Raw genomic sequence first — 21,416 nt, 5'->3', positions numbered from 1 at the left:
TTACTTACCTCATCGCTAGAGAACTCTTTGCTCCCCCCTGATGATTGATGTAAGCTACAGTCGTAATGTTGTCCGACTGAAATCTTATGAATTTGGCCGCAGCTAGGTGAGGCCATGCCTGAAGCGCGTTGAATATCGCCCTCAGTTTGCGCTACAGATGGCCGAGGAATGGAATGAAGAACTCGGCAAGTAGTTAAAAGTTTCAACTTTCTGACCTCCGTCAGAAATATTTTCATTTCTACCGGATCTATTGGTGTTCCTAGGAAGGGAACCCTTGTGAGTGGGGACAGGGAACTCTTTTTGATGTTCACCTTCCACCCGTGAGACTTTAGAAAGGCCAATACAATCTCCGTGTGGGCCTTGGCTCTGTGAAAAGACGGCGCCTGAATTAAGATGTCGTCCAAATAAGGCACCACTGCTATGCCCCGCGGTCTTAGAACCGCCAGAAGGGACCCTAGCACCTTTGTGAAAATTCTGGGAGCAGTGGCTAAGCCGAATGGAAGAGCCGCGAACTGGTAATGCTTGTCTAGAAAAGCGAACCGGAGGAACCGATGATGATCTTTGTGGATTGGAATATGCAGGTATGTATCCTTTAGATCCACGGTAGTCATATATTGACCTTCCTGGATCATAGGTAAGATTGTCCGAATGGTCTCCATCTTGAATGATGAGACTCTGTGGAATTTGTTTAGAAATTTGAGATCCAGGATTGGTCTGAAAGTTCCTTCTTTTTTGGGAACCACAAACAGGTTTGAGTAAAACCCCAGCCCTTGTTCCGCAATTGGAACTGGGTGGATCACTCCCATTGTATGTAGGTCTTCTACACAGCGTAAGAACGCCTCTTTCTTTGTCGTGTCTGTAGACAGACGAGAAATATGGAACCTTCCCCTTGGAGGGGAGTCCTTGATTCTAGAAGATATCCCTGGGTAACAATCTCTAAAGCCCAGGGATCGAGAACATCTCTTGCCCAGGCCTGAGCGAAGAGAGAAAGTCTGCCCCCTACTAGATCCGGTTCCGGATCGGGGGCTACCCCGTCATGCTGTCTTGGTAGCAGCTGCAGGCTTTTTGGCCTGTTTACCCTTGTTCCAGCCCTGATAAGGCTTCCAGGTTGCCTTGGGCTGTGAAGCGTTACCCTCTTGCTTTGCAGCTGTAGAGGCTGAAGCGGGACCGCTCCTGAAATTACGAAAGGAACGAAAATTAGCTTTGTTTTTAGCCTTAAAAGGCTTGTCCTGGGGGAGATGGCCCTTCCCCCGGTGATTTTTGAAATAATCTCTTTCAATTCTGGCCCGAAAAGGGTCTTTCCCTTGAAAGGGATATTTAACAATTTGGATTTTGACGACACATCGGCCGACCATGACTTGAGCCAAAGCGCTCTGCGTGCCATAATGGCGAAGCCTGAATTTTTTGCCGCCAACTTAGCTGATTGCAAAGCGGCATCTGTGATAAATGAATTAGCAAACTCTAGAGCCTTAATTCTATCCATAATTTCGTCATATGAGGTCTCCGTCTGGAGCGACTCCTCCAGCGCCTCAAACCAGAAAGCCGCTGCAGTAGTTACAGGAACAATGCAGGCAATAGGTTGGAGAAGAAAGCCTTGTTGAACAAAGATTTTCTTAAGTAAACCGTCTAACTTTTTATCCATAGGATCTTTAAAAGCACAACTGTCTTCAATTGGTATCATTGTGCGCTTAGCAAGTGTCGAAACAGCCCCCTCTACCTTAGGGACCGTCTGCCACGAGTCCCGCCTAGGGTCAGTTATGGGTAACATTTTCTTAAAAATAGGTGGGGGGACAAAAGGGACACCTGGTCTATCCCACTCCCTAGTAACAATATCCGCAACCCTCTTAGGGATTGGAAATGCATCAGTGTATACAGGAACCTCTAGGTACTTGTCCATTTTACACAACTTCTCTGGGACCACCATAGGGTCACAATCATCCAGAGTAGCTAATACCTCCCTGAGCAAAACGCGGAGGTGTTCCAATGTAAATTTAAATGCTAATGAATCTGACTCTGCCCGATGAGAAACCTTTCCTGAATCGGAAATTTCTCCCTCAGACATCAAATCCCTCACCTCCATTTCAGAGCGTTGTGAGGGTACATCAGATAAGGCTACCAAAGCTTCAGACTGCTCATAATCTGTTCTTAAAACAGAGCTATCACGCTTTGTAGGAAAAACTGGCAGTTTGGATAGAAAGGCCGCAAGGGAATTATCCCTAACTGTTGCTAGTTGTTGCAATGTAATAGGGGCAGATGCACTAGAGGCACTAAGCGTCACTTGCGCGGGCGTAACTGGCTGTGACACATGGGGAGAGGTAGACGGACTATCCTCATTACCTTCAGTCTGAGAATCATCTTGGGCCACATTTTTAAGTGCAACAATATGATCTTCAAAGTGTATAGACACATTAGTGCAATTGGGACACATTTTGAGAGGGGGTTCCACCATGGCTTCTAAACACATTGAACAAGGATTTTCCTTAGTGTCAGACATGTTTAACAGACTAGTAGCATACACAAGCAAGCTTGGAAAACACTTTAATCAAATAAAAAACACAATTTGAAAAAAATGTTACTGTGCCTTTAAGAAATAAATAGAGCACACAATTTTACAAAACAGTGAAAAATGCACCAATCCTTTTGTACCTAAGGCTTAAATAAGATTGCACAGCAAGTTTCAGAACGATTAACCCCTTAATGCCCAAACCGGAGCAGCCTAAAGCCAACAAGAGCACACAATGTTACAAAACAGTGAAAAATGCCCCAATCCTGAAATTTTCACAGTATGTACCTAAGGCTTTAATATGATTGCACAGCAAGTTTCAGAATGATTAACCCCTTAATGCCCAAACCAGAGCAGCCTAAAGCCAACAACCGGTTAACAAACTACAGCACCTTGCTTACAGCTGTGGCCCTAACTGCCCTTAGGGATCAGTTTTGGGGAAATAAAGCTTCTTCTAGGCCCTCAATCAGCAGCTGGACCCTCCATGTGAAGCAGCATGAAACAGTCTCTCAATTCTAAGTGCGCATCTGAGGCGCGAAATTAGGCCTCTCCCACTCCACTCCGGAGTTGTGAGGCCTACAAAAATCACTTCTAAGTGACTAAATTTATGCCATGTGGATAATAACCCCAGTAAAACACTACAAAGTGCCTAAAAAGGTGTCTCCAATGAGTATTTGTTAATAAATAATCGATTACCCTGCTGTCAACCAGCCTATTTAGCCCTGTCATGTAAGCATTCAATTCTATACTAAGTCTCAGAACATAGCTTACCTTCCCCACATGGGGATCTTGTCAGTCTTCTAGCATTATCTCAGTCTTGTCTAGAAATAAATGACTGAACATACCTCATTGCAGTCAAGCCTGCAAACTGTTCCCCCCAACTGAAGTTTTCTGGTACTCCTCAGTCCTGTGTGGAACAGCAGTGGATTTTAGTTACAACATGCTAAAATCATTTTCCTCTCAGCAGAAATCTTCATCACTTTTCTGCTAGAGAGTAAATAGTACAAACCGGTACCATTTAAAAATAACAAACTCTTGATTGAAGATATAAAACTACAATTCTAACACCACATTCACTTTACCCTCCCTGAGAGAGAACCTAGTGCGTTAACGCGGCAAAGAGAATGACTGGGGGGTGGAGCTAGGTGGGGAACTATATGGACAGCTCTGCTGTGTGCTCTCTTTGCCACTTCCTGTAGGGAAGGAGAATATTCCACAAGTAAGGATGAATCCGTGGACTGGATACACCTTGCAAGAGAAATATAAGTTTTCCAAACCTGATAATAAATCTTCCTTGAAACAGACTTACAAACCTGTATCATAGTGCTAATAACTGAGTCAGAGAAACCTCTATGACTAAGCACTAAGCGTTCAATTTCCATGCCTTCAAATTTAGAGATTTGAGATCCTGATGGAAAAACAGCCCTTGAGACAGAAGGTCTGGCTTTAAAGGAAGTGGCCAAGGCTGGGAATTGGACATCCTGACAAGGTCCGCATACCAAAACCTGAGAGGCCAAGCTGGTGCTATCAGAAAAACAAAAGATTGTCCCATTATGATCTTGGAGATAACCCTTGGAAGAAGAACCAGAGGTGGAAAAAACAGAATTTATGTTTACCTGATAAATTACTTTCTCCAACGGTGTGTCCGGTCCACGGCGTCATCCTTACTTGTGGGATATTCTCTTCCCCAACAGGAAATGGCAAAGAGCCCAGCAAAGCTGGTCACATGATCCCTCCTAGGCTCCGCCTTCCCCAGTCATTCGACCGACGTAAAGGAGGAATATTTGCATAGGAGAAATCATATGATACCGTGGTGACTGTAGTTAAAGAAAATAAATCATCAGACCTGATTAAAAAACCAGGGCGGGCCGTGGACCGGACACACCGTTGGAGAAAGTAATTTATCAGGTAAACATAAATTCTGTTTTCTCCAACATAGGTGTGTCCGGTCCACGGCGTCATCCTTACTTGTGGGAACCAATACCAAAGCTTTAGGACACGGATGATGGGAGGGAGCAAATCAGGTCACCTAGATGGAAGGCACCACGGTTTGCAAAACCTTTCTCCCAAAAATAGCCTCAGAAGAAGCAAAAGTATCAAATTTGTAAAATTTGGTAAAAGTGTGCAGTGAAGACCAAGTCGCTGCCTTATATATCTGATCAACAGAAGCCTCGTTCTTAAAGGCCCATGTGGAAGCCACGGCCCTAGTGGAATGAGCTGTGATTCTTTCAGGAGGCTGCCGTCCGGCAGTCCCATAAGCCAATCTGATGATGCTTTTAAGCCAAAAAGATAGAGAGGTAGAAATTGCTTTTTGACCTCTCCTTTTACCAGAATCAACAACAAACAAGGAAGATGTTTGTCTGAAATCCTTTGTAGCATCTAAATAGAATTTTAGAGCACGGACAACGTCCAAATTGTGTAACAAACGTTCCTTCTATGAAACTGGATTCGGACACAAAGAAGGTACAACTATCTCCTGGTTAATATTTTTGTTGGAAACAACCTTCGGAAGAAAACCAGGCTCAGTACGTAAAAACCACCTTATCTGCATGGACCAGATAGGGCGGAGAACACTGCAGAGCAGATAACTCTGAAACTCTTCTAGCAGAAGAAATTGCAACCTAAAACAAAACTTTCCAAGATAATAACTTAATATCTATGGAATGTAAGGGTTCAAACGGAACCCCTTGAAGAACTGAAAGAACTAGATTAAGACTCCAGGGAAGAGTCAAAGGTCTGTAAACAGGCTTGATTCTAACCAGAGCCTGAACAAACGCTTAAACGTCTGGCACAGCTGCCAGCCTTTTGTGAAGTAAAACAGATAAAGCAGAGATCTGTCCCTTCAGAGAACTCGCAGAAAATCCTTTCTCCAAACCTTCTTGTAGAAAGGAAAGAATCTTAGGAATTTTTATCTTGTTCCATGGGAATCCTTTAGATTCACACCAACAGATATATTTTTTCCATATATTATGGTAAATTTTTCTAGTTACAGACTTTCTAGCCTGAATAAGAGTATCTACTACAGAATCTGAAAACCCACGCTTTGATAAAATCAAGCGTTCAAACTCCAAGCAGTCAGTTGGAGGAAAACCAGATTCGGATGTTCAAATGGACCCTGAATAAGAAGGTCCTGTCTCAAAGGTAGCTTCCATGGTGGAGCCGATGACACATTCACCAGGTCTGCATACCAAGTCCTGCGTGGCCACACAGGAACTATCAAGGTCACCGAAGCCCTCTCCAGATTGATCCTGGCTACCAGCCTGGGAATGAGAGGAAACGGTGGGAATACATAAGCTAGGTTGAAGATCCAAGGTGCTACTATTGTATCCAATAGAGTCGCCTTGGGATCCCTGGATTTGGACCCGTAACAAGGGACCATGAAGTTCTGACGAGAGGCCATCAGAACCAAGTCTGGAATGCCCCATAATTGAGTTATTTGGGCAAAGATTTCCAGATGGAGTACCCACTCCCCCGGATGCTCCTCCATCGCCAGGGAACTCCTTGTTACCCCCTGATGGTTGATATATGTAACAGTCGTCATGATGACTGATTGAAACCTTATGAATTTGGCCTTTGCTAGTCTAGGCCAAGCCTTGAGAGCATTGAATATCGCTCTCAGTTCCATTATGTTTATCGGGAGAAGAGAGTCTTCCCGAAACCATAGACCCTGAGTTTTCAGGGGTACCCAGACCGCGCCCCAGCCCACCAGACTGGCGTCGGTCGTGACAATGACCTATTCTGGTCTGCGGAAGCTCATTCCCTGTGACAGGTTGTCCAGGGTCAGCCACCAACGGAGTGAATCTCTGGTTATTTGATCTACTTGTATCGTCGGAGACAAGACTGTATAATCCCCATTCCACTGTCTGAGCATGCCCAGGTGCAATGGTCTTAGATGAATTCGTGCAAAATGAACTATGTCCATTGCCGCAACCATCAACCCTATTACTTCCATGGACTGCGCTATGGAAGGAATAAGAACAGAATGAAGTACCTGACAAGAGCTTAGAAGTTTTGATTTTCTGGCCTCTGTCAGAAAAACCTTCATTTCTAAGGAAACTATTATTGTTCCCAAGAAGGGAACTCTTGTTGACGGGGACAGAGAACTTTTTTCTATGTTCACTTTCCACCTGTGAGATCTGAGAAAGGCTAGGACAATGTCCGTATGAGCCCTTGCTTTTGACAGAGACGACACCTGAATCAGGATGTCGTCCAAGTAAGGTACTACTGCAATGCCCCTTGGTCTTAGCACCGCTAGAAGGGACCCTAGTACCCTTGTGAAAATCCTTGGAGCAGTGGCTAATCCGAATGGAAGTGCCACAGGTAATGCTTGTCCAGAAAGGCGAACCTTAGGAACCGAAAATGTTCCTTGTGGATAGGAATACGTAGGTACGCATCCTTTAAGTCCACCATGGTCATGAATTGACCTTCCTGGATGGTAGAAAGGATCGTTCGAATGGTTTCCATTTTGAATGATGAAACCCTTAGAAACTTGTTTAGAATCTTGAGATCTAAAATAGGTCTGAATGTTCCCTCTTATTTGGGAATTATGAACAGGTTGGAGTAAAAACCCATCCCTTGTTCTCCTAATGGAACAGGATGAATCACTCCCATGCTTAACAGGTCTTCTACACAGTGTAAGAATGCCTGTTCGAAGATAATTGAGACCCGTGGAACCTTCCCCTTGGGAGTAGTTCCCTGAATTCCAGGAGATAACCTTGAGAAACTATTTCTAGCGCCCAAGGATCCTGAACATCTCTTGCCCCAACCTGAGCAAAGAGAGAAAGTCTGCCCCCCACCAGATCCTTCCCAGATTGGGGGCCAACACTTCATGCTGTTTTGGTAGCAGTGGCAGGTGACTTGGCCTGCTTACCCTTGTTCCAGCCTTGCATCGGCCTCCAGGCTGGCTTGGTTTGAGAAGTATTACCCTCTTGCTTAGAGGGTGTAGAATGTGAGGCTGGTCCGTTTCTGCGAAAGGGACGAAAATTTGGCCTATTTTTAGCCTTAAAAGACCTATTCTGTGGGAGGGCGTGGCCCTTTCCCCCAGTGATGTCTGAAATAATCTCTTTCAAGTCAGGGCCAAACAGTGTTTTACCCTTGAAAGGGATGTTAAGCAAAAGCGCTCTGCGCGCCACGATAGCAAACCCTGAATTATTCGCCGCTAATCTAGCTAATTGCAAAGCGGCATCTAAAATAAAAAAGAGTTAGCCAATTTAAGAGCTTGAACTCTGTCCAAAACCTCCTCGTACGAAGATTCTTTATTAAGCGACTTTTCTAGTTCTTCGAACCAGAAACACGCAGCTGTAGTGACAGGAACAATGCATGAAATTGGTTGTGGAAGGTAACCTTGCTGAACAAACATCTTTTTAAGCAAACCCTCTAACCTTTAATCCATAGGATCTTGAAAGCTCAACTATCTTCTATAGGAATAGAAGTGCGTTTGTTTAGAGTAGAAACCGCCCCCTCGACCTTGGGGACTGTATGCTATAAGTCCTTTCTGGGGTCGACTATAGGAAACTAATTTCTTAAATATAGGGGGAGGACAAAGGGTATGCCGGGCCTTTCCCACTCCTTATTTACTATGTCCGCCACCCGCTTGGGTATAGGAAAAACATCGGGGGGCACCGGAACCTCTAGGAACTTGTCCATCTTACCTAATTTCTCTGGAATGACCAAATTGTCACAATCATCCAGAGTAGATAATACCTCCTTAAGTAGTGCGTGGAGATGTTGAAATTTAAATTTAAAAGTTACAATATCAGGTTCTGCTTGTTGAGAAATTTTCCCTGAATCTGAAATTTCTCCCTCAGACAAAACCTCCCTCCTGGCCCCTTCAGATAGGTGTGAGGGTATGTCAGAAAAGATATCATCAGCGTCCTCTTGCTCCTCAGTGTTTAAAACAGAGCAATCACGCTTTCTGATAAGTAGGCATTTTGGAAAAAAAATGCATGCAATAGAATTATCCATTACAGCCATTAATTGTTGTATGGTAATAAGTATTGGCGCACTAGATGTACTAGGGGCCTCTTGTGTGGGCAAAACTGGTGTAGACACAGAAGGGGATGATGCAGTACCATGCTTACTCCCCTCATTAGAGGAATCATCTTGGGCAATATCATATCTATGGCATTATTATCCCTACTTTGTTTGGACATTATGACACAAATATATCACATATATTTAAAAGGGGAGACACATTGGCTTTCATACATATAGAACATCGTTATCTGATGGTTCAGACATGTTAAACAGGCTTAAACTTGTTAACAAAGCACAAAAAACGTTTTACAATAAAACCGTTACTGTCCCTTTAAATTTTAAACTGAACACACTTTATTACTGAATATGTGAAAAAGTATGAAGGAATTGTTCAAATTTCACCAAAATTTCACCACAGTAACTTAAAGCCTTAAAAGTATTGCACACCAAATTTGAAAGCTTTAACCCTTAAAATAACGGAACCGGAGCCGTTTTTACATTTAACCCCTATACAGTCCCAGGTATCTGCTTTGCTGAGACCCAACCAAGCCCAGAGGGGAATACGATACCAAATGATGCCTTCTATAAGCTTTTTCAGTGGTTCTTAGCTCCTCACACATGCATCTGCATGCCATGCTTTCCAAAAACAACTGCGCATTAGAGGCGCGAAAATGAGGCTCTGTCTATGACTAGAAAGGGCCCCCAGTGAAAAAGGTGTCCAATACAGTGCCTGCCGTTTTTATTAAAACAATCCCCAAGATTTAACAACTATTAAAAGTAATAATCTGCCAAATATACTTAGTAAAGTAATCGTTTTAGCCCAGAAAAATGTCTACCAGTTTTTTAAGCCCTAATGAAGCCCTTTATTCTTTTACTTAAACAAAGAAAATGGCTTACCGGTTCCCATAGGGAAAATGACAGCTTCCAGCATTACCGAGTCTTGTTAGAAATGTGTCATACCTCAAGCAGCAAAAGTCTGCTCACTGCTTCCCCCAACTGAAGTTAATTCCTCTCAACAGTCCTGTGTGGAAACAGCCATCGATTTTAGTAACGGTTGCTAAAATCATTTTCCTCTTACAAACAGAAATCTTCATCTCATTCCTGTTTCAGAGTAAATAGTACATACCAGCACTATTTTAAAATAACAAACTCTTGATTGAAGAATAAAAACTACATTTAAACACCAAAAAACTCTAAGCCATCTCCGTGGAGATGTTGCCTGTACAACGGCAAAGAGAATGACTGGGGAAGGCGGAGCCTAGGAGGGATCATGTGACCAGCTTTGCTGGGCTCTTTGCCATTTCCTGTTGGGGAAGAGAATATCCCACAAGTAAGGATGACGCCGTGGACCGGACACACCTATGTTGGAGAAATGTAAGAAGTTGTTGTTCAGACACAAGGCCATCAGATTTATTTCTGGAGGACCCCACATCTGTAGCAATTGAAAAAACACATCTGGATGGAGAGACCACTCCCCCGGATGTAAAGTCTGACGACTGAGATAATCAGTTTCCCAATTGTCTACTCCTGGGGTATGAATTGCAGAAATTTGACAAGAGTTGGATTCTGCCCAAAAAAGTATTAGAGATACTTCTTTCATTGCTGATGGACTGCGACTCCCCACTGTAGTGACATTGTCCGTTTGAAATCGAATATAAAGTTCTCTCTTCAATAGAGGCCAAGCCTGAAGAGCTCTGAAAATAGCACGTTCTGAAATAATGATTGGTAACCTCGCCTCCTGAGGTTCCCATACCCCTTGTGCTGTCAGAGACCCCCAGACAGCTCCCCAACCCGAAAGACTTGCATCTGTTGTGATCACAGTCCAGGAAGGACGAACAAAGGAGGTCCCTTGAACAATAAGGTGATGGTTTATCAATCAAGTCAGAGAGTGTTGAATGTTGGGATTTAAGTATATCAACTGTAATATCTAAGTATATTCCCTGCACCATTGGTGCAACATGCAAAGCTGTAGAGGTCTCATATGAAAACGAGCAAAGGGGATCGTTTCCGATGCTGCAGTCATGAGACCTAAAAATTCCATGCACATAGCCACTGAAGGGAATGATAGAGACTGAAGGTTTAGAGAAGTTAAAACCAACTTCATTTGTCTCTTTTCTGTCACAGAAAGAGTCATGGACACTGAATCTATCTGGAAACCTAAAAAGGTGACCTTTGTCTGAGGAATCAAGAAACTCTTTTGTAAATTGATCCTCCAACCAAGTCTTTGAAGAAACCACAAAAGTTGTCTCGTGTGAGATTCTGCTAAATGAAAAGATTGAGCTAGTACCAAGATATCGTCCAAATAAAGAAACACTGCAATTACTTATTACAGATAAAAGGGCACTGAGAACCTTTGAAAAGATTCTCGGAGCTGTCGCTAGGACAAACAGAAGAGCAACAAATTGGTAATGCTTGTCTAGAAAGGAGAATCTCAGAAAACGATAGTGGTCTGGATGATTCGGAATGTGAAGATAAGTGTCCTGTAAGTCTATTGTGGACATGAAATGACCTTGCTGAACAAAAGGCAGAATAGTCCTTATAGTCACCATCTTGAAAGTTGGGACTCTTACAAAACGATTTAGAGTTTTCAGATCCAGAATTGGTCTGAATGAATCTTCCTTCTTTGGGACAATGAACAGATTTGAATAAAAACCCAAACCCTGTTCCTGTTGAGGAACTGGAACAATCACCCCTGAAAGCTCTAGATCTGAAACACACTTCAGAAAAGCCTGAGCCTTCAGAGGGTTTGTTGAAACATGGGAAAGAAAGAATCTTCCCATGGGAGGTCTTATTCTGAAATCTATTCGATACCCCTGAGAAACAATATCCTGAATCCAATGATTTTAGACAGAATCTGCCCAAATGTCTTGAAATAATTTCAATCTGCCCCCCACCAGTTGAAATGGTTTGAGGGCCGCACCTTCATGTAGTCTTAGGGGCTGTAATTGGTTTCTTATAAGGCTTGGATTTATTCCAATTAGTAGATGGTCTCCAATTGGAACCAGAGGCCTTAGGGGAAGGAGTGTTTTCTTGTTCTTTAATCTGACGAAAGGAACGAAAACGATTGGGAGCTTTGAATTTACCCTTAGATTTCTTATCTTGGGCCAGAAAAAAACCCTTACCCCCAGTGACAGTGGAGATAATAGAATCAAATTGAGAACCAAATAAATTATTACCCTGAAAGATAGAGATGGTAATCTAGATTTAGGCACCATATCAGCATTCCATGATTTAAGCCATAAAGCTCTTCCAGATAGAATAGCTAACAGTATAGATTTGATATCAATCTTAATAATATCAAATATAGCATCACAAATGAAATGATTAGCATGTTGATGTAAAAGAACAATGCTAGACAATTCAGGATCTGATAACTGCTATGCTAGACTGTCTAACCAAAAAGTTGAAGCAGCAGCATCATCAGCCATAGAAATAGCAGGTCTAAGAATATAGCCAGTATGTAAATATGCCTTCCTAAGATAAGATTCAATTTTCCTATCTAAGGGATCCTTAAAAGAAGTGTTATCTTCTACAGGAATAGTAGTACGTTTGGCAAGAATAGAAATAGCGCCATCAACCTTAGCGACTTTCTCCCAAAGCTCTAAATTGGACACAGGTAAAGAATACAATTTTTTAAACCTAGAAGGATAAAAAGAAGTACCAGGCTTAGACCATTCCTTAGTAATTATATTAGAGATAGCGTCTGTAATAGGAAAAACTTCAGAAGTCTTAAAAACAGAATTCAAATGTTTGCTTTTTTTGTTATCAAGAGGACTAGTTTCCTCAATACCTAAAGCAAACAATACTTCCTTTAACAAAGAACGAATATATTCAATCTTAAAAAGAAAGGTTGATTTATCAATTTCAGTGTCTGAAGTCGGATCCTCTGAGCCAGAGAAATCCTCATCAGCAGAAAATACTTCAGTATGCTGTTGATCAATACAAACTTTATCAGATTCATGAAAAGTTAGGAGAGACCTTTTACGATTATTTGAAGGCGGAATAGCAGTCATAGCCTTCTCTATGGCTCTAGCAATATAATCTTTTATATCTACAGGAATATCATGTACATTAGACTGTGAAGGTTTAACAGTAGATGTATTTGTACTTATAGAAACAATATCAGCATGTAATAATTTCTCATAACAAGGGCCACATATTTGAGCTGAAGAAGTAAGATCAGCTAATTTACAACATACACACTTAGCTTTGGTTTCAGGCAACTTGGTTCCAAAAGTAACATCAGAGGCAGGATCAGTTTGAGACATCTTGCTAAATGTAACAAAAAAAGAAAAAAAAAACATTTAAACAAAATATTACATTTCCTCAAAATAGCAGTTTCAGGAATGGGAAAAATGCTTATGAAAAAATAATATAACAAATTTTTGGCGCCAACAATGACGCTAACAAAGATGACGCAAATGCAGAGAAAAAAACTTTTGGCACTAAAGCTAACAAGAAATGACAACTCGCGTCATAACAGGCGCGACTTTGTGCCAAAAAAATTTGCGTCAACAAAGATGCAAGAAATGACGTGACTCGCGTCACAACAAACGCGCAACCTCTGCACCAAAAATATTCGCACCAAGAATGATGCAATAAATAGAAGCATTTTGCGTCATCGCGAGTCTAACTTGCCCGCGAAAATTTGAAAAAACAAGTCCTAAGTTACAACTAGCTGGAACCCCAGGTAAGAAAAAAATTACTAAATTTCTCCAAAAAACATAATTTTCATGCCGAATCTGTTAGATTGCAAAGGGAAATAAACATAGACCTGACTCATGAAAACTTTAAAATATAAGTGCCAAACATAGCTGAGAGTGTCTTAAAAAATGATATATACATTTCTGAAGACACTAATACACATATAGCAGACAGCCAAACCAGTACTGAAACATATCAGCAGAGGAAATGGTAGAGGAGTATAATGTCGATCTGTAAAGGGAGGTGGCAGATGAATCCCCATGACCGAATTTACAGAGAGCCTTAGAATAGATTTCCCATAGGTGAAAACATGGCATCATCAGGCAATACTCCCTTCACATCCCTCAGACAGACAATCACTGTACTTTGAGAGGAATTGGGCTTCAAAATGCTTAGAAGCGCCTTTCACAGAAGGAATCAAGCACGGCTTGCTTTACCATCCTCCAACAAAGGCAACGTTTGTAAAACTAAGGAATGAGTGAGGTGGGAGGTGTATTTATAGGCATTTTGATGTTTGGGAAACGTTGTCCCCTCCTGGTAGGAATGTATATCCCATACGTCACTAGCTCATGGACTCTTGCCAATTACATGAAATAAATATATATATATATATCCAACAAAAGCAGACACTCACGGGGGAATAAAGTTTGGAATAAAGTTTTTTGCCACTTCAAACCCGGTGAGTGCCTGCTTTTGTTGGAGGTCTATGCAATATGTTGCTGAGCACCCCGGTCAAAAGGATTGTATCGTGAGTGCTAAACTGCTGTGTACTGGTTATATATATATATATATATATATATATATATATATATATATATATATATATATATATATATATATATATATATATATATATATATATATATATACACACACACACACACACACACACACACACACACACTATACATACTGTACATACATATGTGTGGTATACTTTTATATGTTTTGCATGTGTTTTGTTATAATTTTAGTTAAGCCCTAATAGTTTACTTCAGGTAGCTCTTTTTTGGCGCTAATAAATATTGCGCTCAAGCACCACACAATGCGTGTAATTTGATGATTCAGGTAGAGCATGCAATTTTAAGCAACTTTCTAATTTACTCCTATTATCAATTTAAAAAAGGAGAAATAAAAGCTTTGGAGCCAGCCCATTTTAGGTTGAGAACCTTGTTTGTGCTTGCTGATTGGATGGCTAAATGTAGCATCCAATCAACAAGCCCCTAAACCAAAAAAAGGCCATCTCCAAAGCTTTCATTCCTGTTTTTTGAAATAAAGATACAAAGAGAACAAAGAAAAATTGATAATAGGAATAAATTAGAAAGTTGCTTAAAATTGCATGCTCTATCTGAATCATGAAAGTAAAAATTTGAGTTTACCATCTATTTAAAGCATATTCTTTTTGCATTTGCTTGTATGTTACTTTGATAAGATTTGTTTTATATGACAATGAAAAGGAGAAAAGGTAAAGGAAGAGATCACATTGCTAGTGAGCAGATTTGGCAGCATATTATAGAAGATGATGCAAAGCAGTTGAAAAGCCATGTATCTACATTCTCAGGTCTGTACTTACCATTCAACAATTTCTGGATGCAGAATGGTGTTGTTCACATTGAATCTAAATCACAAACAAAAACAATGCAAGGATTAGTATTTTAACATATCATTTTGAACATAGAGTCTATCAGATTTACTAATAATTTTTCCTCTAAATTATAAACATTTCAATGCCTAGGACCGCAAATGGACCAGGACAGATCTTTCTGCTTCATTATGGATGAGATAAAGTCAATCTGATTTTATTACCTGGGCTTAAATAGGTCGTAAAAACAGGCCTTTTTGTTTCAAAGATTGAAGCTGACCAAAAAATAATCCATTGAAGAAATACAGGGATAATTTATAAAACTAAGTCAATGGCCTCTAGTTATCAAGCCGTCAACCTCAAATACGCTGGAATTCCGCAGCGTATTTGTGGCGAGGCTGATTTGCCTAAGTTATCAAGCCCTACACACCAGCAAAAGTAGAATTTTGTGACGTAAGCTATGATCCGCCAGACTCAGTCCGACACAGATCGATTCTTACGTCACTCCAGATGCAAACGCAAGTTCGGCACAATCTGACTACTTTTGCTAGTTATCAAATGACTAGCAGGTACGCTCGGCACTTTTCCGGCCCAGCGTACCTGGTTTTCAATCTGCCGCCCTGGAGGTGGTGGATCCCATAGGAATCAATGGGAGTCTGACCATAGCGAAAGTTCATGTTCGCTGCTGCCCAACATCCCATTGATTCCTATGGGAGATGTCTGCACCTAACACCCTAACATGTACCCTGAGTCTTAACACCCCTAATCTGCCCCCCCCTACACCACCGCCACCTATATTAAACATGTTAACCCCTAAACCGCCGTTCCCGGAGCCCACCGCCACTCTAATAAACTTATTAACCCCTAAACCAGCGCTCCCAGAGCCCACCGCCACTCGAATAAACTTATTAACCCCTAAACCTCCACTCCCGGACCCGGACGCAACTATAATAAATTTATTAACCCCTATCCTGCTGATCCTGTACCCCGCCGCAACTAAATAAATTGTTTAACCCCTAAACCGCCGCTCCCGGACCCCGCCGCCACCTATATTAAACTTATTAACCCCTAATCTGCCCCCCTACACCGTCGCCACCTATAATAAATTTATTAACCCCTATCCTGCCCCCCCTATACCGCCGCCATCTATATTAAACTAATTAACCCCTAAACCTAAGTCTAACACTAACCCTAACACCCCCCCTAACTTAAATATTATTTTAATAAATCTAAATAAAAATTACTCTTATTAACTAAATTAATCCTATTTAAAACTAAATACTTACCTATAAAATAAACCCCACGATAGCTACAATATTACTAATAATTATATTGTAGCTATTTTAGGATTTATTTTTACTTTACAGGCAAATTAAAAAAACAGAATTTATGTTTACCTGATAAATTACTTTCTCCAACGGTGTGTCCGGTCCACGGCGTCATCCTTACTTGTGGGATATTCTCCTCCCCAACAGGAAATGGCAAAGAGCCCAGCAAAGCTGGTCACATGATCCCTCCTAGGCTCCGCCTTCCCCAGTCATTCGACCGACGTAAAGGAGGAAAATTTGCATAGGAGAAACCATATGATACCGTGGTGACTGTAGTTAAAGAAAATAAATTATCAGACCTGATTAAAAAACCAGGGCGGGCCGTGGACCGGACACACCGTTGGAGAAAGTAATTTATCAGGTAAACATAAATTCTGTTTTCTCCAACATAGGTGTGTCCGGTCCACGGCGTCATCCTTACTTGTGGGAACCAATACCAAAGCTTTAGGACACGGATGAAGGGAGGGAGCAAATCAGGTCACCTAGATGGAAGGCACCACGGCTTGCAAAACCTTTCTCCCAAAAATAGCCTCAGAAGAAGCAAAAGTATCAAACTTGTAAAATTTAGTAAAAGTGTGCAGTGAAGACCAAGTCGCTGCCTTACATATCTGATCAACAGAAGCCTCGTTCTTGAAGGCCCATGTGGAAGCCACAGCCCTAGTGGAATGAGCTGTGATTCTGTCAGGAGGCTGCCTTCCGGCAGTCTCGTAAGCCAATCTGATGATGCTTTTAATCCAAAAAGAGAGAGAGGTAGAAGTTGCTTTTTGACCTCTCCTTTTACCAGAATAAACAACAAACAAGGAAGATGTTTGTCTAAAATCCTTTGTAGCATCTAAATAGAATTTTAGAGCACGAACAACATCCAAATTGTGCAACAGACGTTCCTTCTTTGAAACTGGATTCGGACACAAAGAAGGTACGACTATCTCCTGGTTAATGTTTTTGTTAGTTAAACACTAAAAAACTCTAAGCCATCTCCGTGGAGATGTTGCCTGTACAACGGCAAAGAGAATGACTGGGGAAGGCGGAGCCTAGGAGGGATCATGTGACCAGCTTTGCTGGGCTCTTTGCCATTTCCTGTTGGGGAGGAGAATATCCCACAAGTAAGGATGACGCCGTGGACCGGACACACCTATGTTGGAGAAATATTTTAACTAGTTACAATAGCTATTAAATAGTTATTAACTATTTAATAGCTACCTAGAAAAAATAAAGACAAATTTACCTGTAAAATAAAAACTAATAGTTACATTGTAGCTATCTAAGGATTTATTTTTATTTTACAGGCAACTTTGTATTTATTTTAACTAGGTAGAATAGTTATTAAATAGTTATTAACTATTTAATAACTTCCTAGTTAAAATAAATACAAATATACCTGTAAAATAAAACCTAACCTAAGTTACAATTACACCTAACACTACACTATGATTAAATAAATTATTCCTATTTAAAACTAAATACAGGTAGCCCTCAGTTTACGCCAGGGTTAGGTTCCAGAAGGAATGGTTGTAAATCAAAACCGTTGTAAATTGAAACCCAGTTTATAATGTAAGTCAATGGGAAGTGAGGGAGTTAGGTTCCAGGCCCCTCTCAAAATTGACATAAGTAACACCTAATGCATTATTTGTAAAGCTTTGAAATGAAGACTTTAAATGGTAAACAGCATTATAAACCTAAAAATATACTGTAGATTGTATCATCATCAAACTAAGTTTAATAAACAAAAACAGTTGCTAAACCGCACCTAATAAAATTATCACACAAACACAGATTGTATCATCATCAATCTAAGTTTAATGAAAAAAAACAAAATAATCACACAGCAGACTGTATCATCATCAAACTAAGTTTAATGAAGAAAACCGTTTTTTACTTGCATTTTTCTGCAAGGGAAGTGGCTGCTAGATCTTGTTCCTCTGAAAGCTGATCCATTGATCATGTCTGTCTTGCTTTTCTTTGCATGTGGTTGCTGCAACACAAGCGGACAGCTCCACCTACTGGCTATTTTAATGTATGCATGTGCTAATGCTTTCAATAGCAGTCAATACTTTTCAATAGCAAAAAAAAGGGCGTTATTCTGAAACGGCGCAAATTGAACCGTCGTAAACCGAGGGCCACCTGTACTTACCTGCAAAATAAACCCTAAGATAGCTACAATGTAATTAATAATTACATTGTAGCTATATTAGGATTTATATTTATTTTACAGGTAACTTTGTATTTATTTTAACTAGGTACAATAGTTATTAAATAGTTATTAACTATTTAATAACTACCTAGCTAAAAGAAATACAAAATTACCTGTAAAATAAATCCTAACCTAAGTTACAATTAAAGTAAAGGTAAAGTTTCAATGGTTACTAAACACAATTAAATGTAACATTTAAAATCATTTGGACTTTCATTCATGAACTTTGTTATATTTGTTTGCAAACGAAGTTTAACATGATTTAAAACACTAATATTTAAATCTATAATAACAACCCGTTTTTCGGAACTTCTAATACTTCCTGATCACGTTTTGCAATTCTCCAATTGAAATCCTGGCCGTTAGGCAGCCGTGACACTATGTCATCTAACTATCGGCCGATCTGCGCATGCGTCCCATCTAATGCTCGTGGCCGAGTCATAAACGTCTTCTGATTTCAATCAGTAATTGCAAAATTGATTGAAGATCGCATGCGCATTGGAGACAAGCTGTATTGGGAACGCGCATATCTAATACGTATAGAGTGGGTGGGACCGCTCTATACGTAAACACTGAAAAAGTAAGGAAATAGAAGATGGGAGGAGCACAGACGAAAAAGGAAGCATTATAATGTATTTAAAAAAAGGAGAATAAATATTTTTATTAAAAAAAATATATAGGGAATAAGTTTATATAGATGAAGAGAATGAATTACTGTTTTGAAATGCTCCAAAATATACTTTCACTTTAAACCTAACACTACACTATCATTAAATTAATTAAATAAATTAGCTACCAATACCTACAATTAAATACAATTAAATAAACTAAACTAAATTACAAAACAAAAACAAACACTAAATTACAGAAAATAAAAAAATATTATAAGAATTTTAAACTAATTACACCTAATCTAAGCCCCCTAATAAAATAATAATAAAAAAAAATAATAAAAGTCCCTACCCTATTCTACATTACAAAGTAATCAGCTCTTTTACCAGCCCTTAAAAGGGCATTTTGCGGGGCATGCCCCAAAGTAATCAGCTCTTTTGCCTTTGAAAAAAATACACCCCCCAACATTAAAACCCACCACCCACATACCCCTACTCTAACCCACCCAACCCCCCATTAAATAAACCTAAAACTACCCCCCTACCTTGAGTCGTGTTCACCCAGCCGGGCCGAAGTCATCATCCAAGGGGCTCTGAAGAGGTCTTCCATCCGATAGAAGTCTTCATCCAGGCGACGTCTTCAATCTTCATCCATCCAGAGCGGAGCCATCCTCTTCAACCGACGACTACCTGACGAATGAATATTCCTTTAAGTGACGTCATTCAATATGGCGTCCCTCGAATTCAGATTGGCTGATAGGATTCTATCAGCCAATCGGAATTAAGGTAGGAAAAATCTGATCGGAACAGCCAATAAAATGCAAGCTCAATCTGATTGGCTGATTGAATCACGCAATCAGATTTTTCCTACCTTACTTCCGATTGGCTGGTAGAATCCTATCAGCCAATCAGAATTTGAGGGACACCATCTTAGATGACGTCACTTAAACGAATATTCATTCGTCGGTTCAAGAGAATGGCTCCGCGTCGGCTCGTTTGAAGATGGCTCTGCTCCGGATGGATGAAGATTGAAGACGCCGTCTGGATAAAGACTTTTATCGGATGGAAGACCTCTTCAGCGCCCCTTGGATGATGACTTTGGCCCGGCTAGGTGAACATGACTCAAGGTAGGGAGATCTTCAGGGAGGTAGTGTTAGGTTTATTTAAGGGGGGTTTGGGTGGGTTAGAGTACGGGTATCTGGGTGGTGGCTTTTAATGTTGGGGGGTTGTATTTTTTTTTACAGGCAAAAGAGCTGATTACTTTGGGGCATGCACCACAAAAAGCCCTTTTAAGGACTGGTAAAAGAGCTGATTACTTTGTAATGTAGAATAGGGTAGGGACTTTTATTATTTTGGTTTTTTTTTTATTTTATTAGAGGGCTTAGATTCTGTAATTTAGTGGGGGGTTTTTTTTGTAATTTAGTTTAGTTTATTTAATTGTAGGTATTGGTAGCTAATTTATTTAATTAACTTAATGATAGTGTAGTGTTAGGTTTAATTGTAACTTAGGTTAGGATTTATTTTACAGGTAATTTCTCCAACATTGGTGTGTCCGGTCCACGGCGTCATTCTTACTTGTGGGAATATCTCTTCCCCAACAGGAAATGGCAAAGAGTCCCAGCAAAGCTGGCCATATAGTCCCTCCTAGGCTCCGCCCACCCCAGTCATTCTCTTTGCCGTTGCACAGGCAACATCTCCACGGAGATGGTTAAGAGTATGTGGTGTTTAGTTGTAGTTTTTTATTCTACTATCAAGAGTTTGTTATTTTAAAATAGTGCTGGTATGTACTATTTACTCTGAAACAGAAAAAGATGAAGAATTCTGTTTGTGAGAGGAAGATGATTTTAGCAGACAGTAACTAAAATCCTTTGCTGTTTCCACATAGGACTGTTGGGATTAAGTAACTTCAGTTGGGGGAAACAGTTAGCAGACTTTTCTGCTTAAGGTATGACTAGCCATATTTCTAACAAGACTGTGTAATGCTGGAAGGCTGTCTTTTCCCCTCATGGGGACCGGTAAGCCATTTTCTTAGTCTCAAGCAGAATAAAGGGCTTAATATGGGCTATAAAACTGGTAGACACTTTTATGGGCAAAATCGATTGCTTTATTTGGGCATTTTATACATGTTTATGCTGGTATTTCACACTTATAAACTTGGGGAACGTTTTTTAACGTCAGGCACTATGTTAGACACCTTTTCCAGTCAGGAAGGGCCTTCCCAGTTGTAGGCTGAGCCTCATTTTCGCGCCATTACTGCGCAGTGGTTTTTGAGAGCAAGACATGCAGATGCATGTGTGAGGATCTGAAGATAGTTGGAAAAGTTCCTAGAAGGCGTCATTTGGTATCGTATTCCCCTCTGGGCTTGGTAAAGTCGCAGCAAAGGCTGTAGCTGGGACTGTAAAGGGGTTAAAACTGTAACCGGCTCTGGTTTCGTTATTTTAAGGGTTAAAGCTCTGAAAATTGGTGTGCAATACTTTTAATGCTTTAAGACACTGTGGTGAAATTTTGGTAAATTTTGAAC

At 40.5% G+C, this 21,416-nt stretch overlaps 1 protein-coding gene across 1 annotated transcript in view; it reads right to left on the bottom strand.

Annotated features, from left to right (window-relative positions):
* The window catches only part of PEPD (peptidase D), a 999,359-nt gene that overhangs the window by 732,960 nt on the left and 244,983 nt on the right, over positions 1-21,416 (bottom strand). The window contains exon 7 of the mRNA XM_053701517.1: positions 14,757-14,801. Within this exon, the coding sequence (XP_053557492.1) occupies positions 14,757-14,801 (45 nt within the window). The remainder of the gene's footprint in view (positions 1-14,756; positions 14,802-21,416) is intronic.

Source organism: Bombina bombina, chromosome 1 (assembly GCF_027579735.1).
Source record: "Bombina bombina isolate aBomBom1 chromosome 1, aBomBom1.pri, whole genome shotgun sequence".
In the NCBI taxonomy this organism is placed as follows: domain Eukaryota; kingdom Metazoa; phylum Chordata; class Amphibia; order Anura; family Bombinatoridae; genus Bombina; species Bombina bombina.
Note: the sequence above shows the minus strand (reverse complement) of the source record. Positions and strands in the feature narration are given on the sequence as shown.